Consider the following 17,955-nt stretch of genomic DNA (forward strand, 5'->3'; position numbering starts at 1 on the left):
CACCTCACTTCTTTTATGGAGCAGAGAGAAATTAGTCCAGGCCTTAAAGAAGTTAGGCTGTGGGGTTATAGGTCTGGAAGAGAATGAGAAACCCCCGCCCCTACCCCCGTGCTGGATTCCTCCCCTTCACAGCTCTGGGAGCCATCAATCCCGCCGGCAGCCGCAAAGGGCAGGGCCGGGGCAGGCAGCAGGCTGGCGGATCTTTACAGCCCTCCTTGCCATTTCCAGGAATTTATCCTAAGAAGAAATTGGAACAAGTGGGCAAAGATTTATGCACAGGAAGAATCACTGCAGTATTTTTACACAGGGCCACAGTCCCTTATCCCCATGCCCAACACCCAAAATTTCTAGAAAGTCCAAAAGGAAAAGAAAATTTTTAAGGTCAGCACCAAAATTCATTTATAGGCGCAGTCTTCACAGAACTGATTTATAGCCGTCATCACGAGATGCAGTCCCTTATATGTCACTGCAGAAGTCTTACTGTATTTCACTGTGGGGCAGTGCCTAGACCCCACTGGGGGCCCATGTCGTAGATGATATAGTCACAATATACCTTTCTAAACTCTGGAAAAGTATAAATTTTGAAACCAGCAGGCCCTAAGGATCTTGGACAACGGATGGTGGGCCTCAAAGAGTGGAAAATTGGGAACAACCGAAGTGGCCATCAACAAGAGGCTGGTTAAGCACTTTTGGTAATAATGCACAGAACGAAATTCTATCAGGCCGTTAAACATTCGAAGGGAGGGTCATGTTTATTGACAAGAAAATGAATACATGACATAAAGTTAAGTTAAAAAAGCAAGGCACAGAATAGCACATACATTTGATCTAAATAATGTAGGCTGTGTCCGGACCTGGCTCTCAGTGCAAGGGTGTGGAGAAGTAACTGGGAGGGAAAGCACCCAAATGCCAGAAGTTATCCCTGGGTATGTCGGCTTAGTCTTTTGTGTCTATACTTTTGTGCAGTTTGCATCTTCTTTTTAACATAAATAGGTAGAATTTTCAGAATCAGAAAACAAGAATGCTGCTTTCAATTAAACGTCCTTGCAAGAACATCACCTGTAGAAACACGTCTACAGCCGGGTCCCATTCAGAAACCTCCAGAGATCCACACTGCACTGACCGGGGCCCCACCCCCACAGACACAGTTCCCACAAAGACCCCAGGGTGGCGCTGCAGAGCACATGTGGGCAGACAGGCGTTCACAGCCTCGAATTGCTTGGAGTAACCCTAGTCACAATTTCCGTTCCTTGGCTAATTCCTCTGTCTCCACAACAGTATCTCAGGGCCACATCTTTCAAGCAGGTCCTTCCTTCCCCTGTGGGCGCCTATGGTTTCCGATCAATTTCAACCTGCGGCTGTATTAATAGAAGTTGAGCATCCAGAAGGAAGGAGAGCATAATTAAGTGTTTGGGTTTAGGCCCTAGGGTTTTGATCGACTGAGAGTCCCAGTCTTACCATTTACTAGCTGTGTGTCTGTCGAAGGTCATTTAACCTCTGTGCTTCAACTTTCTTAACTGTAAAAGATGGCTAATAATAATCCCTATGCCACAGAGTTGTTGTGAAGACTAAATGAGAGGATAAAGTGCCTAGTGCAGAGTACAATTCAATAAGTAGCACTATCTTTATTACCATTTTCCCACACAATCCTGCCGTTGTGTGGTCAGATCCAGGAATAATCATTTAAAAGGAGTAAAGGCTGCAGCCAGATGGAGAAGGTGGCTCAGGCCACGTGATATGAGAAACAAAGGAGCTTGGGTAATAAAAACCTGGGGGAGGGAAGTGATAGCTCACTGTCTTCAAATATGTGAAGGGCTGCTCCATGGCAGGTGACTCTGGTTTCTTCTACGTGGCCCCAGCGGCTATTATCACCTACTCTGAGATGACCACCTTTCCCTACACACCTGTGGCCTTGTTCACTAAGCTCCTTGGATGGAATTCAAAACATGGAAAGGAGGGTCATGGCTGCCCTAGCCGTTATCATGAGTGAGAACCAGCTGGTAGAAAATAGAGATAAATTTCCACCCGAGAGAAGGGAAGACTTGCCAGTGGCCAGAATGTGCTTCCACAGGAGGCAGCGGGCTCCTTGTCAGCGGGGGAGGTACAGGCAGAGGTCAGAAAGCTCACGGCAGGGCGTCTACTCAGGCCTCGCTCTGAGTGGTTTCAGAGCGGGAGTCTACGAATTCCTGTCATTTAATGTGGCCGTCCCTGGAAACAGGGTTGGAACACATCCTCTGGGACTCCCTGTGGGTTTAGCCGCACCTGCCTTTGTGTAGACCCAGGGGTGGTGATTCTTCACCCCAGGAGGTTGGGTTTGTTGCAGAAATAGTTGTGGGTTGCTCAGCACTGTGTCTGATGACTGCACTGGGGGTGGGGATGTTAGGGAGCCCAGGTTTTTAATATGAAGAAACAAGGTTGTTTCCCTCTATGCTTGATAAACTCTCTCCAGAGGGAAGGTCATCGAGTGCTGCCTTTCTTCCAGTTCTTTCCCCAGACCAGAAACCCCGAGAGACACAGACTGTGCCTGAAAGACCCTCCGGGGCTGCCCCCCTGCCCAGCATGGCCTAGCATATCACGAGCACCAGACACCCCGGCTCTGATGGTGATTTACACGCACTCAGGGCTTCTGGGACTCAGCCTGTATTTCAGCCTCCGACAGGCTGCTGTTGACATTATAATCCAGCAGCAGCAAGCAGCCCTGTCCCAGCAGAGCTCACCTAAGCCAGGTTAGCTAGTTCTTCATCAAAGATTCATTGTAAGAAAAATTACACAAAACAGAACACGGACAAGGGGGAGAAAGCTCTCAAGTGTTTTAACCAACGTGTTTCCTCGAGTTCACAGAAAGACTGGCTGAGCACATTCCTTTAACTTGTTTGTCCCTCAGGTTTGCTCTTTACGTCTGGATGAGTCCCTAGCCTTGTGTCTCAGCATGGCCCACTCCAACACAGTGAAACAGATGGAAGGAGGAGGCTACCACAGGCACCAACACACTGGAGAGAGTCTCTTGAACCCAAAGAGATCTTGGACTCCCTGATCCAAGAGAACCTTCAGGTGCAAAACAAAATCACATCCAATAGCCTTGCTTTGTGGGTAAGCGCTCATGCACTGGGTAGACAGGGAGGCCCCAGCTAAGGCCTTTGGAAAAAGGACCATAACTAGATGTTTCCACCCCAGCAGAGAGAACAGGAAAAGGGCAAAAGTGCCACATTGGGCTGCCATGGCACTTTCCCCTCTCCAATTCTCCATCACTACCACAGTCACGACGGGACAGGGGCTCCCAAAGATGGGGCAGTGATGGGGGCAAGGGCCCTGATGGATCAGCTTAGCTATGCTCTCTGCTCGGGTCACAATAAAGAAGACATTCTACCCCACTCAGATCAGGAAGAAAATGGGCTGCAACACTAATCAAAGCCTCTTCAAAATCCAACAAGACCACATCTTAACCTATCAGTGATTGCAAGACGTGCCAATGGAAAGGGAGTCACCTGCAAGTATTTAGGGGGATGAGCCAGAGGGGAAGGATTGCCTTCATCTGGGCTCTTGGCAGAGAACTGCCTGAGCAGCTGTCGGGAACGCCCCGTCCTCTCAATGGCCAGCCCCACGGTACACATACCCCGGGCTGCTGTGATCACTTGGTTGGTCCCAAAAGCATCCGCCTCACCCCCATGCTTACCAGGAAGCCTTCCCCAGAGGGATGGAGGAACACAGGGACTCGCCCCAGTAAGTGTCCCATTTTCTTACCTTTGGGGACACAGAGGCATCCCAACGTCCACCAGTCTCATGAATCAGTCTCCTGAGCCTCTGTGGGTGCCCACAAAACCCAGCCTTTGGACTAGCAAAGCTAAGGGCCAGGCCCTGACCACAGGGACCTCCTGGGTCTGTGCCCTTTGGCGGCATCTCAGTTTCACTCCGACCCTCAAAGACCATATCTAGAGGTGTTTCATCAAAAGGCCAAGTGGCTCAGATGATCCCACAGCCTCCCCCAACACACAGTGCCTCTCCAGATCTCCACAAACCATCACCCCCATGCCCCTTGAACCCCCCACCCCAAGTCCCATCCTATACAAACTGCAGGCGTGCCTCTTCCCTGACGCCCCGCTTGCCTAGGCAGCTGCAGCCCAACAAAAGAATTCAGCATGTACTCAGCACAGGCCCTTCTGAGCCAGAGCCAGGGCCCCCCCGCAACCCCCGAACACCCCCAAACTCACCACTGGAGCAGTCGGGCCCTCCCCAGCCGGGCTCGCAGTGGCAGGTGTCCGGGGAGACGCAGCGGCCATGCACACACTCCTCCGTACACAGGGCTGCAGGGGCCGGGAGAGAGGGAGGAAGGAAGGAACAGGCGATGAAAACCAACCATCTGGTCAAGGAGCATAAACCAGTTCAGCAAGGCTCCCTGAGGCCTAGGGATGTGCAGAACGCATCACCAGCTTTGGAGAAAACTCCAGCTACTCCAGACCTCAGTTATTTAATTAACTCCGAAACACAGCCCACAAGGGCACACTTCATCCCAGCCTCGTTTCCTAAAATGAAACCCGTGCCTGAAAAATGGCAGTTTTGGTGGCTTTTCAAGAATATTTCCTGCCAGGCTTAACACTGAGAGACCCTCTGCAAAGCCCAACTCCTAAATGCAACACTCTGGCTCTTTCTGCATCTGCGCGGGGAATGACCCATCGTGTCCATCATTTGCTTTGCCCAGTTTCTTTTTGCAAAGGCCCTGAAACCTATCGGGTTGGGTCACCAGAAAAGAATAGGTTCCTTTCCCTTTCCCCCACCTGCCTGCCCTCCTCCCCAAATGTCCCTATTTTGGGGCTCTCAAATGTCATCAATCAGCACAGTATACAAATGCTGAGGAAAAGGCAACATCTAATTATAAGAAAGTAATTAAGAAAGACATCCATGATGATGATAATTGTAATTAGAAAGTGCCTGGCAATTTCTTATCATGCAAACGCTGCAGCCTCTGGAGCTGGGAGGCAGCGGCAGCGGCAGCGGAGTTCCCATCGAGGGCTCCAGCGCCCAGCAGGCTCCTCGGCAGCGGTGTGAGGAAGGGAGCCGATGGCTCTCTTTCTCAGACACCCACGTTTTCTCAAGGTCATCTTGCTCCACGAGCTCTGCCCTGCCATCTCACCCATCAGTGAAGGATTACAGAAAACCCCCACGGCCACCCCTGCCAAGTTTGTGAGCTCAGGAAACCAGCAGCTACCAGCCACCCTGTAGATGTCTCAGGAGGGAGCGAGCAGCTAGAACGCTTCTGTCTGCCTGGCAGCAGCCAGGAGCAGCGGTGGCCCCGGATAGTGAAGGCCGCCCCTGATTTCCAAACACCCACCCCACTTCCACACCCATGGCCTGGCCTGAATGGCCACCAAGAGGTTAGACAACAAAGCCCAGTTTGTGGTTGGTGTGGGTTCTCTGGTTCCTCCCAAACACAGGTGCTGACGCTGAAGTTGTTGCCTTAGCTTTGGCCCCGCCCCCCAGGCAGACCCAGAAGAGTCATGTCAGATGCCCCACTAGTGAGTGGTCTGCAGTCAGCCCATACCCTGAGAGACTGGGGTGTGGGGTATTTGGGGAGAGCCCTGGCACCTGAGTCCTCATTTGTACAAGTGGCTTTTGGGAAGGGAGCTTGTTGTGCTGAAGACTGCCACAGCCCCTCGCTTGGCGCTCCGGGACCTGCCAGACAACCCACTTGTGGCTGGGGAGCCGGGCTGGACTCTGACCCTGAGGACCAGCTCCTCTGAGAACTACTGTAAGCAGCTCTCCTGGCTGCTAACAGGACCCCAGCTGGTCATCCCTGCTGCCCTGGCTCTAAGTGCTGTGCTGGACTTTCCAAACAAGCTTGAATGAGGCAATGTTCCCAGTACACGCTGGACACCGGGTGACCCTGCCCATCCCGTGACTGGGCCCAGCCAGCGCTCAGCTCTGGCCTCAGCCGCTCCCTCTTCCTTCCATCTCGCACACCCACAGTCTGAGGGCCGCACATGCTCCACAGCTGGGTCCGCTTGTCTCCCAGCAGACCCTTCCCATCAGCCTGTCAGGTTAGCTCGAGACACCTCCACCTGCTTTCTGACCTCAGAGAGCAGCTCCTTGATCCCTAGGGGTTCTGCAGAGTGTGGGTAGAAGGGCAGGCAGTGACCTGTGAACCTGCCAAGTGTCAGAGGAAACATGTCCAACTCTTTCACTTTATACCTGGAGAAACTGAGGCCCAAGTGCCCTGGACCTTGTGGGCATTGCGGCCTCTTTACCAGGAGGAAGAGCTTGGGGATAGGACCCCTGGAGACAGAGGCTTCTGAAGGTGGAGGGAGGTGAGAGGTGCCGAAGGCCATGGGGCCTGCACAGGTCACCTGGGCGGAAGGTCCTCCCCTGCCCAGTTGGCTCAGGGGCTGGGGAAGCCAGTCCAGTGGGAGTAACGCAGGGGTGGTGTGGTTGACCCCAGGGAGGGTGCAAGCTGGAGAGGCCAGAGAAGCACCCTACAGGGTGAGGGGCTTGGAGGAGCTCAAGGCCAGATGGAGGGAGAAGGATGACCACCAGCACCCTGCCAACCCTCACCTTTCTCTGACACTTCTGACCCTAGAGACCTGACCACTGACCCACCTCCTGCACCCTGTCCCTAGCTGGAAGGGAAGGGCCTTCAGGTGCACCAGGCAGGCTCCACACTGCCTTTCCCCCAGCTCAGCCCCATATCCAGCGCACTGGCTCCCTGTGTCCTTACACACAGAGGTCAGTCATCCCACAAAGCTTTGGCCTGACTCCAGGGATGTGGCTGCTGCCCCTGTGGTCCCTCCAGACCTCATTATCCCCCCCACTCTCATTGCCCTGGTATTAGGCCTGGACTATTGGCTTGTCAAAACCTCAATCCATTCATATATCATAGGTATTGTTTAGACAGTGTTTTTTGAGGCATGAAATATTGATACCCAAGGCTCAGATGGCCATATTTGGCATTTGGGCCACTGTGTGTGTACCTAATGGGGTGGGAGTGGGACAGGGGTGCTGCAGGGAGCGTCCCCTGAGGAGGGACGGCCGGAGGTGAGACCCTCGCTCCTCCTGGGGCTGGGGTGACTGTGTACCACTCCAGGACTCCAGTGCTGCCCAGCGGGGCAGCCCTCCTACAGCAGGCAAGCGTTTATATGGCCACTGCTCCCAGGGCCTTCTTCCTGATCCCAGCCCCATGTGCCACCACCCCTGCCCCCACACCAGCTGACCCCCTAGGAGGGCCTGAGTTCGGGTTCTGCCACCCTGACCTCCCTCTTCTCTGGTTCCTGCAACTAGAAATGGGTGCATTTTGTTGAGTCCCTCTTTCTCCTGCTCCACAGCCATCTGCTGTTGGTGACAGGGAATCAGAGGCTGGCTCTGATGGGCTGTGTGACTAAGCGCCAGGCTCTTTCCCAGCCCCACTGAGAAATTTGAACCACTATTCTCTTAGCTTCTCCCGATCTACTGCCCTGCCTTGGTCCTGCTTCTAACATCCCAAGCGCTAGAGGCATTCGTAGCGAGAAGCAGCTTGGGGCTGCGGTAAGAGCACAGACTGCACCCAGAAAGCCAGTCTGCATGCAGCGATGCTACCTAGTAACTCTAGACCCCGGACCAGTGACTACCATCTCTGCGTCAGTCGCCATCTGTTCAATGGGGACGGTGACAGGATGGGCCTCGGGCTGTGTGTGAGGACAAAATGAGTTGACAAAGGACCCAGAGCGTGAGCCTGAGCTACATCTAATAAGTGCGGTATGAGTCTTGCCGTTATTATCTATAGGGCATCCTCAGGCCCGGGGGAGGGTCCTTGTGATGACTGTGTCTCTTTCACCCTCCACACAGAGGCCATCCCCCTCACTCTCTCCTTTTACCAGGGTCTTAGACACCCTGGTCGGGGACACACCACTGGTTGGGGACAATGTGCTGGAGGGCAGCTGCACCTCCACCCCTGGGGAGAGGCCAGGGTCGTAGATAATGGGGTGAGCTAAGTTACAGTTACAATGAAAGGACAATAAGCTAGTATTCAACCTTCCATGCCTCCGTTTCTTCATCTGTAGAATGGGGACAGCAACGTTTTAGTCAATGACAGACTGCGTATGTGACGGTGGTCCCCTAAGATCATACAGTGAAGTGTTTAGCAGAAGCTTTCGCCAATGTCAACAAGCTTCTGTAAAAGTTTGAAAAGATGGTCCCCAGCACCAGAAGGTTTTCAGTAATAGAGGGAAATGTTCATGGTCCATTATCTTCTTACAAGCAAATCCGTGATTTTTAAAAAAAAAAGAAGAAAGAGGGAAACCAAGCAAACCACCACGGCAGGTTTCTGCAATGAGCAGCATCTCCTCAGGGAGAGCCTCGGGCAGGCCCCTTGGGAGGGGCTCCCGGAGACCGTGGCTTCAGGGGTGTCGCTGCCCCAACCCCCTCAGTGGGACAGGACATGGGGGCAGAGACAGCGATGTTGGTGATCCTGCCCACCTCCGCCCCTGCCCCTGAGGGCTGAGGCTAACATGCACATTTGTGTTTTAGTTTTTAAGAAGTTTAAAAAGTAAAAAAATATATATATATAAATATCTTAGAAAGATATAATGAAATAAATATTTTGTATAGCTGTACAATGCGTGTGTGTTCTAAGCTGTTATTACAAAAGAATTGAAAAGTGAAAAAAATTATAAGCATATAAAGTAAAAAGCTACAGTGAACGCAGATCAATTTATTACTGAAGGACAAAAAATATTTCTTGTAAACTTAGTGCAGCCCAAGTGCACGGGGTTCACAGTCTGCGGAGGGGACGGTGACGTCCGAGGCCGCCACACGCACGCCCGCCCTCTCGCGGATCCACCCGGAGCCACTTCCGGGCTTGCGAGCTCCATCCGCGATAAGAGCCCTGCACAGGTGTACCATCTGTTATCTTTTATTCTGTATTTTTACTGCGCTTTTTTCTATGTTTAGATACGCAAATCATGGTGTTACAATGATCTACAGCACTGAGCACAGTGCCGTGTTGTACAGGTTTGTAGCCTGGGAGCAACAGGCTATTCCGAACAGCTTAGGCGCACAGTAGGATATACCATCCAGGCTGGTGTGAGTGCGTTCTTTGATGTTCGCACAATGACGACACAATCTATGCTGTTCACACAGTAACGACACACTTCTCAGAACGCATCCCCACCATTAAGTGATGCATGATTGCAGCTGACTGAGGGCTGCTCGCAAAGATGTGAGGAAACAATGCACACGAAGTGCTTAGACCAGTGCCTGGCACACAGTCAGTGCGCAGTCTGCGTGGGCTGCTATTATTATTTTTCTCCTTCCCCCACCCCACACACATTCTCCCTCACTGTGGGGTCTGGATTTGACGTCTGAGACAGCTGACACCTGCTACCACTTCTCTCAACTCCCTGAGCACTACTGTTTCTGAGCACCTACTATGTGCCAGGCTTTAGGGCTTTCACACGTGCTACCTCAGCCTCTATCATAGGCCGCTCCAGAACACTTAAGAGTTAGCTGTGTCAGTACCTGTCTCTCCTTTGCAGATCTTCAGCCCCTGGGGGACAGAGGCTGCTTCCTACTTGGCCTTTTTAAGCCCTCATGCTTCCTGGTACACAGTAGGTGCTCACTACCTGTGGGTCACAAGGAGAGAGCCACCTGCCCCAGGAGAAAGCATCAAACACCTGCGAAGAGGGTGCAGTTGTCTTCCCCGAGCTCGGCTTCAGAGCTCAGTCCCAGAGAAGCCACCCAATCTCTGGACCCCGCCCCTCGGCTCAGGCTGTTTCTGGCTGTGGAGCCAGGGTGACTGGGGACTTGCCAATGGTGGAAGGGGCGCAGCGGAACAAGCTCAGCTATGGTGTAAAGAGACCTGGGTTTGTGTCTACTGGCATAGAGCTCAACGATATCAAGCAAGTCCTGTTCTTCCTTTCTGGGCCCCGAGACTTCACTATAAATTGAAATTAAACCAGATGAGGTCTGAAGTCCCACTCAGCTAAGAATCACTGTGTGCTGTCGTCCTGCCCACCCCTCCAAGACATGCCTGGGTTGCCACCATTGCTCTGGTCCCATTTCCTAACCCCCAAGCCCCATCCCCTCTCTATAGCCTAGTAGACCTCTACTCCTGACATCACAGGGACTCCTGGTTTCTGCCCTCCATTCCTGTGGAAATGGCGCTGGATTCGCAGCCAGGGACACTGAGTGTGAGTTCAGGCTCTGTACTACCCACCAGACCATGGGGGGCAGGGGGCTTCCTTTCTCTGTCAGCTGTAAAGCAAGGGCTTTGGAACACATCACCCTTAGGACTTCTTCTACTGCTTCTAGGGCTTCTCTGGCTCCATTGTGTTTCCTTACAGCAGCTGGAAGCTTGAAATGTTTTCCCTGGGCTCCCCAGCCTGGGTCACCTGAGTTACCAAGGCCAGGCATTGCCTCCATAACTCATCGCCGCCAAGAAGCTAGAAGGGCTCAGTGACCCTAGTTTGCACATTTATGGAAAGTGAAATATTTTCCAACCAGAACCCGCCAATTTGCATGAAAATCCCCCTGACTAGCCAAGCCCACGGAAACCTCTTCTTCCCCTGAATCCCGTGGCACTCTCGGGGGCCTGCCCTTTTGGAGGTACTTAGCACGCTTGGTCTGCCCCCTCCCCCTTTGGCACAGGCTCACCTAGTCTCTCCAACTAGACTGTGAGCTCCTTGGGGATAAATCAGAATCTTCAGCATCCCCCATCTCCTCATGAGCTATGACTGACAGACTCCACGTGAGTCTGCTGGTGATTCTTCTGAGTACCGATGCTCTGACAAGCTAGAGGAGAAGAGCAGGATGCAGAGGGTGTGGCCACAGGACCTGTGATGCTCACGTAAAGGCTGGAGCTTGGGGGCTGCTGTGTAGCCTGGGGAAGGAAGCACTGGGGTGGGGGCAGGTCACAGGCAGCAGACAGGCTGGAAAGGCTGCTAAAGTGAAGTGGAGGCCACTCTGTCCCATACAGAATAGGGACCCAGGGGTGTACACGACAAGGGGGCAGATTTCAGTCTAACCCGAGGCAAGACTTTCTAACACCTGAATGGGTTCAGCGGTTCAGAGGGCTGACTCTATAGGTGGGGAGCAGCCCATCACCGGGAGCACTCAAGCAGAACACAGAGGACCTGCAAACCCCGGAGGGCTGGACAGGGGTCGACAGGCAAACCCCGACTCTCAGACCAAACCCCACTGCTCTCTGTTTCTATAATGAAGTCTGGTTGGAGCACAGCCAGGCCCACTCATTTACATAGTGTGCACGGCTGCTTCTGCACGACACAGAGCTGAACTGTTGCTACAGAGACTGCTGGTCAGCAAAGCCTGAAACATGGACGTTTTAGGGAGGGAGGGAGGTAGCCCTCCTGCTCTAGAAGCTTCTTGGCTTGATAGAAAATTTAACTATGGGACTTCTAAGATCCCTTCTCCCCTTCTATTCGTCTATCATTCACTCACTACCCATTACGATGAGAAGCTCAAAAGGTGCTTAGGAAATCCCAGGTGACGCCAGCCTCCTTTCTACAGTGGCAGGTACTCTTGTCTGCCTGGGGGGACAGGGGCCGTGGAGCTGGGAGGCATAACCTTCAGCGGCCGCAAATGCTCACTTGGCACTTTATTTCAGTCCTCTCTTTCCCCCAGGGGCTGGGGACAAGAAATAGGGATGATTTAATGACCATGTGTGTTACAACTTGCTAGATAGACACTGGTAAAAAAGTGTGTGAAAAAGAGACCAAACGATACGACCTATCTCTTCGCTCAGCACTGCGTACCCACTGCCCATTTCATCCTTGAGGCAGGCACCACTGTCCCACTCACAGTGAGGGAGGGATCGACGCCACAGAAAGTGCCAAGCGGCTGTGCACACTCTCACGGCGGCCTGGAGCTGTGCTAGATCTGTGTTTCCCAACCTCCTTCTCCTGATGGCCTCCCCACCCCCAGCTGGGAGCTATTTTAAACACCTTTTTTAAATTGCCCCCTCCCATGAAATCCTACTACCACAGATAAACTGTATATCTGTGTGTGTACTGTATGTATATCTGTGCCTTTGTATAAACAGACTAAGAACCAATTTTTACCCCTTAAGAATATGTATGCTGGGTTTTCTCCATTTGCTCCCCTAGGTCACTCCCTTCCCTTCTCCACTCTCATCTGTGCCTGGAGAGGCAGATCTCCAGGGCCAGCACAAATGACCTCCCTTGACCTCTGCCTTCTGGATGGGTTTGCCCATTGGTAACTAGCAGCACAAGATGGGAGGCTGGGCCACGAGTTGACAGTGGTGGTGGTTCTGTCCCCTACAGCTACAGCTCAAGGTTGGGGGAGGGGTGTGAGTAGGGGACTGATTCTTCCGGCCCAGGAGTAGAGTGTCTCTCCCTGGTTGCCAGCCCTAAATGCAGCACCCTCTCATCCTGGTTTCCTTTATCCCTCCCTCGCCCTAATAAATAATTGTTTCATTAAGCTCTCCTCAGTCAGCATGCCATCTGTTTCTTGCTAGGATCCTGACTGATGCAGCGGCCGAGATGAGAACCGAACCCACATCTGTGTGACGCACCAAGGCCTGCTCTTCGCCATGTGTGCCGCCACCCCCTGGATCACGGGCTGAGACAAGTAAGTTCCAGCGCCAGGTCTGTCACCGACTTGTCACCTCTTCTGGGTCTCAGTTCCTCTGTGTGTGAAATGAAGGGGCTGAATGACATAATCCAAATGTTCCTTCCAGGTCTAGGAGTCTAGAGCTTTACTGAAGCATCTGTAAAATGGGGACAATGGTCCTCTACCTCCTAAAGTGGTGGCTAAGTCACTGCCCCACTGATGCAAGCCAAGTTTGAGAAGAATCCATTCCACAAATGCAGGCACAGAGCTGGGCATGGGGACAAATGTGTTCTGAGGTACAGATGCAAGACCGGAGCGTCAATCCTGGGATGGGGGTGAACCTGCATTAGGAGCCCAGCACCTAGTACAAGGATCCTGACATTGAGCCATGGAGCAGATCAGACTTGGGGTCTCCTGTGCAAATTGCTGAGAAAACACCGGCCCTTCCCTGACCCAGGCGTCCAGCCTGCTGTCGCTTGTTTGTGGTGAGCTCTCAAACCTTGATCCAATTAACATTCTGCCCAAGATGACCCACAAATCCCTGAGGTGCTCCTAGTAATATATTTTGCCTGACCGTTTGCAAATGGTCTTACTAGTTAATGGAACTATAAAAATTACATGAAAAGGTCAAGAATAATAAAGACAACTTCCATGCTCCCTAGCCTGATATCCAACTAGGACGAAAGAAGGCTAGGAAGCCAGGGAAAGGAGCTGCAGCCTCCCAGAATTCTATAACATATGGTCCGGAGCTCCCCCCGCACCGGTTCCCCCAGTGCTCCCGGCACGCTGATCAGCCCTCCATTAGCATTCTTGGCAGGGGCCTCGGATTGGGCTGTCATTTGATTCTGTTTGGAAATAAAATGACCTACATCTAAGTGGGCCCAAGTGCCAATTCCAAAGTGACACAGTTAGCATGAACAATTCTGCCATGCCCAAGGTCACACAGAACGTGGCTGGGGGACTGGTATGTGGGTGTATGTGTGTCTATGTCAGGGAATCACCAAGGGGAATGCTAAAACAATTCATCATGTGTGCATTATTAATTGCCAACCCCGAGTCCTCACCACAGCCAGGAACGGCTAAGACAGCCGGCCTTTCCTCCCAGCACATCAAGAGTTGGCTTTTAATTGCTGTGGTCATATCTGGCTCTAAGGTGTGAATAGTCCTTTTTTTTTCTTTTTAAAGAAGCATTTCACCTGCAGGGCTGGTGTGATGGAAGGGCATGTACAGCCAAACACTCTCCTGGTCTGGGGACTGCAGGTTCCCCTTTCTCCTATTGGGGGGTGGTCCTGGGGAGGTGCATACAGGACTCTGCGACTGGGTGATTGGGGGTCTGCCACCCCCACCTTACCTGCTGAGCTGGCCCATAGCCACTCACCATAATTTGTAATTTGGGAGGACCCTTGCCGAGTTTTTCACCTTGGCAGTCCAGCATTATCTAAATGCCTGGGTCCCTGTTCTGCCACTTATTAGCTGCACATGCTCGAGCAACCTGTCTTGTCTTCAGTTTCCTCATCCATAAAATGGCTATGGATTTAGAGAGTTATTGCAAAGAATAAATGAGTCCATTCATGCAAAGCACCTAGAACCAGAGGTTAGTTATAATTGTTGCTGGTTGTTTTTTTATGCTATTGTTACTAATATTCCTCTTCCCAGGGTCACAGCCTGAGATGCAGCCCACCCAAGATGACCTGCAAGGCTCCTTTCCAGCTCAAAGGACAAGAGAATGGCCTGAGTTAGATCTGTAAAGGATTCCTTATTCACTGGGAACACTGGAGATGAGGGGATGGGGCAGGGTAGGAAGGGACTGTCTAGGTTCAGCTCATCCATGAATCAGAAGTTGCCTGAGAGAGCTCAGTGCACATCCCTTCCCCCCTCTATTTCTAAAAGGAGCATGGAAATAAAGTGGCCACAGTCTGGCCGCCCAGCCCTTTCCCCCATGGAGAACCAATGGTTGTGCTTCTGCGGGGGAATGCGAACTTGGGGCAGGGTACCTGCAGCCGGGGTCCTTTCTGCTCCCACACACCCTCTGCTCATTCATGCAAAAACCCACCCACACATGCATTCACTCTCAAGTCTGCAGCGTGCTGGGCTCCCTGGACAGGGGTTATAGAGAGGAGCCCAAAAGGCGGAAATGGCCAGGCCTTGCCCTGCCCTTGGGACTCCCAGATGGTAAGCACTTCCTGTGCTCTTCTCCCTTCCTCCAAAGAGTCCCCCGAAGAGCCCTTAAGAGCCTGGGTGTCCCCTCCAAGAGTTGCGCACAGAGGAATGAGAGCTGCGCTCTGACGCCCGCAGGCCAGGACTGTGGGAGATCAGAGAATGGACTTGGGAGCAAGCTAGGTTGTCTGGACTCAAGTTTCTGCCACTTTCTAGTTGTATGACATCAGGGAAGTTACTTCACTTCTCTGGGCTTCAGTTTTCTCACCTTTAAAATGGGAGCGATGGTCCTTTTCCTCATAAGTTGGTTGCTAAGTTAAATCACCAATACATGTAAACTACTTAGAACAGTGTCTAGCACATGGGAACCCAGCTATTATTTTTTTCAAGGCCATCTATTCCATCCCCCTGCCTCTGAGCATTTACTCACTCCCAAAACACTTATTGAGCACCTACTGTGTGCCAGACACTGTGCTGGGTGCTGGGACTAACATAAGCAAAAAGCCGCAGACCCGGCTTTCACAATGTATTAATAGTGAGAGAGGGAGCTGGCACCGGAGTGGGCCTGTGGGAGGGCAGGCGGGTGAGCCAGTGGACAAGGGCACTCGAATATTCCTAGTGCTGAAATCGCAGCCAGTTCGGAGTACAGGGTGGACCCCAAAAGAAGGTAGGCGAGTCTTTCGTATGTTGGCGGACAGGGGAAGGTCATCGCAGAGGGGACGCTCAACCCGACACCCACTCAGTACATTTACTACTGAATGTCTACCATGTGCCAGATGCTGTATCAGCTTCCCTGCTTTCACAGGTCATGGAAATGTTGCCCCTGGGCTTTCTGCAGGAAGAAAACTTCCTTTACCTTCCTTTTCCAGCCCTCTCATTTCTCCAGCCTCAGCCCTCCCTCCTGCCCTCTCCTCTTTGGCACATGGAACTCCTCCTCCTTCTGGTTCTTAATGGGCCCCAGCCCTCCCTACTCTGGGCTTTCACACAGCCTGCAACTCCTTCCAAAATTCAGCTCTCCAGCTCTCTCACCACTTACTTCTGCTTATCCTTCATATTAACTTAGATGCCACTTCTTCCAGGAAGCCTTCCTTGACTACACTGCCCCCAGGCTGGGTTGGGTCCTCTCTCTGTTCCCCCAGCATCCAGTTTGTCCCATAGGCTGCAGTACTGATTTCTCTGTGCCACTTGTCTGTGTCCTGTCAACTCCCAAAGAAAGTCCCTGTGTAGTTACCCTTATGTCCTAGCACAGGACCTGCCACATGGCAGGTATATGCTGAATGATTAAGCATCTGAATCTGCAAAGAATCTCCCTCCTCTTCCTTCACCCTAGAGCCCTACCTGTCTCTAATGTGGGCCACACCAGTCTGGTTGGGGTTGAATATGTAATTCAGCCAAGACACCAGGGCAATGCGCAGACCTGAGTTCAAGTTCCAATGTCCCCATGGTGAGACAGTGACATGCTCTTTAGAAAAACTCCAATGACACTCCAGCTGATAAACAAAGATTGTTCCAGCAAAACCCAACAAGAAGGATTTCAGTCTGAGGTTGGGGCCTTTTGTTCCAGCCTGGAGCCCCAGGGGCCATCAATCAGCAAAAACAGTGTCCGATCACAGACTCCCCTGGGGACCTCTACCCATTGCCCCAAGATACCAGCCTGCCTTTCACGGCTTGTCTCAGCATGGCTTAACTGTTAATGGTTTATCAATTAAAATTACAACTTGTCAGGATGTCCCCATTGGGTTCCTGTGTAAAACAATCACATCCAACCATGGGCCTGATAAGAGCCTGGTGTTGCAGTCAATCCTCTTGATGGATGCTGCGAGCCCGGGTCTGCCTGTGGATGCTCTTGGTACCCTTGGCTTTCCTTGTTTTGTGAAGCATTTTCTCAGCTGAGCTGTTCAAACCACCAATCCTATGTTCTTAAAAAGAGGAACAGCTTTTCAACTTGTTAATCATGTTGGCACATATGGCCTGAGTCAGCAACCCCCAGCTCACGGCCGGAGAAAATCTTTTTCTGGGGCTTTTTTTCCCTCCCATTTGACAGATGTCAGACTTTCTCCAGAAAGACACATTCCAACTGATTGATGTTTTCTTTGGGAAATTGATCTTTACCACCTATGAGGAAAGCAAAACATGAGGCTTGTTGAGCATTTTTTAAAAAATATATTTTATTGATTATGCTATTACAGTTGTCCTGATTTTCCCCCCTTTGCTCCACTCCACCCAGCATCCCCTCCCCCCTGCCAACTCCCTCAGGCATTGTTCACGTCCAGAGTCCTGTAGAGGTTCTTTGGCTGCCCCATTTCCTTTACTGTACTTTGCATCCCCATGGCTATTCTGTAACTACTTAGTTGTAATTCTTAATCCCCTCACCTCTTCACCCACCCCTACACCCCCCCCCACCCCCACCATCTGGCAACCATCAAAATGCTCTCTGTATCCATGATTCCATCTCTGTCCTTCCTGTTTGCTTAGTTTGTTTTTTAGATTCAATTGTTGATAGATATGTATTTTCTGCCATTTTATTGTTCATAGTTTTGATCTTCTTCTTAAATTAGTTCCTTTAACATTTCATATAGTAATGGCATGGTGATGATGAACTCCTTTACCTTTACCTTGTCTGGGAGGCTCTTTATCTGCCCTTTGATTCTAAATGATAGCTTTTCTGGGTAGAGCAGTCTTGGCTGTAGGTCCGTGCTTTGCATGGCTTTCAACATTTCTTGCCAAACCCTTCTAGTCTGCAAAGTTTCTTTTGAGAAATCAGTTGACAGTTTTATGGAAATTCCTCTGTAAGTAACTAATTGCTTTTCAAATTCTCTTTATCTTTAACCTTTAGCATTTTCACTATGATGTGTCTTAGAGTGGGCCTCTTTGCATCCATCTTGTTTGGGACTCTCTGTGCTTCCTGGATTTGCATGTCTATTCCCTTCAACAAATTAGGGAAATTTTCTTTCACTATATTTTCAGATAGATTTCCAATTTCTTGTTCTTTCTCTCCTTTTAGCATTCCTATGATGCAAATGTTGGACCTCTTGAAGTTCTCCCAGAGACTTCTTATACTATCCTCATTTTTTTGGACTCTTTTTTCTTATTCTTTTTCTGACTGGTTGTTTTTTTGCTTCCTTATGTTCCAACTCATTGATTTGATTCTCACTCTATCGTCTCTACTGTTTCCCTGAAAATTGTTCTTTATTTCAATTAGTGTATCCTTCATTGTGACTGGATCTTTTTTATGCTGTTGGGGTCCTC

General features: G+C 51.1%; 1 protein-coding gene across 3 annotated transcripts in view; it reads right to left on the reverse strand.

Moving 5' to 3' along the window:
• Positions 1 to 17,955, reverse strand: part of MEGF11 (multiple EGF like domains 11) — a 353,113-nt gene that overhangs the window by 171,489 nt on the left and 163,669 nt on the right. For all 3 annotated transcript variants that reach the window (XR_006783853.1, XM_045823915.1, XM_045823914.1), the window contains exon 5: positions 4,209 to 4,301. Coding sequence is in view for 2 of the 3 variants with exons in the window: in XM_045823915.1 (XP_045679871.1) it covers positions 4,209 to 4,301 (93 nt within the window). In the remaining variant the exon portion in view is untranslated. The remainder of the gene's footprint in view (positions 1 to 4,208; positions 4,302 to 17,955) is intronic.

This window comes from Phyllostomus hastatus, unplaced genomic scaffold (assembly GCF_019186645.2).
Source record: "Phyllostomus hastatus isolate PE091 unplaced genomic scaffold, TTU_PhHast_1.1 phas_scaffold_501, whole genome shotgun sequence".
Taxonomy (NCBI): domain Eukaryota; kingdom Metazoa; phylum Chordata; class Mammalia; order Chiroptera; family Phyllostomidae; genus Phyllostomus; species Phyllostomus hastatus.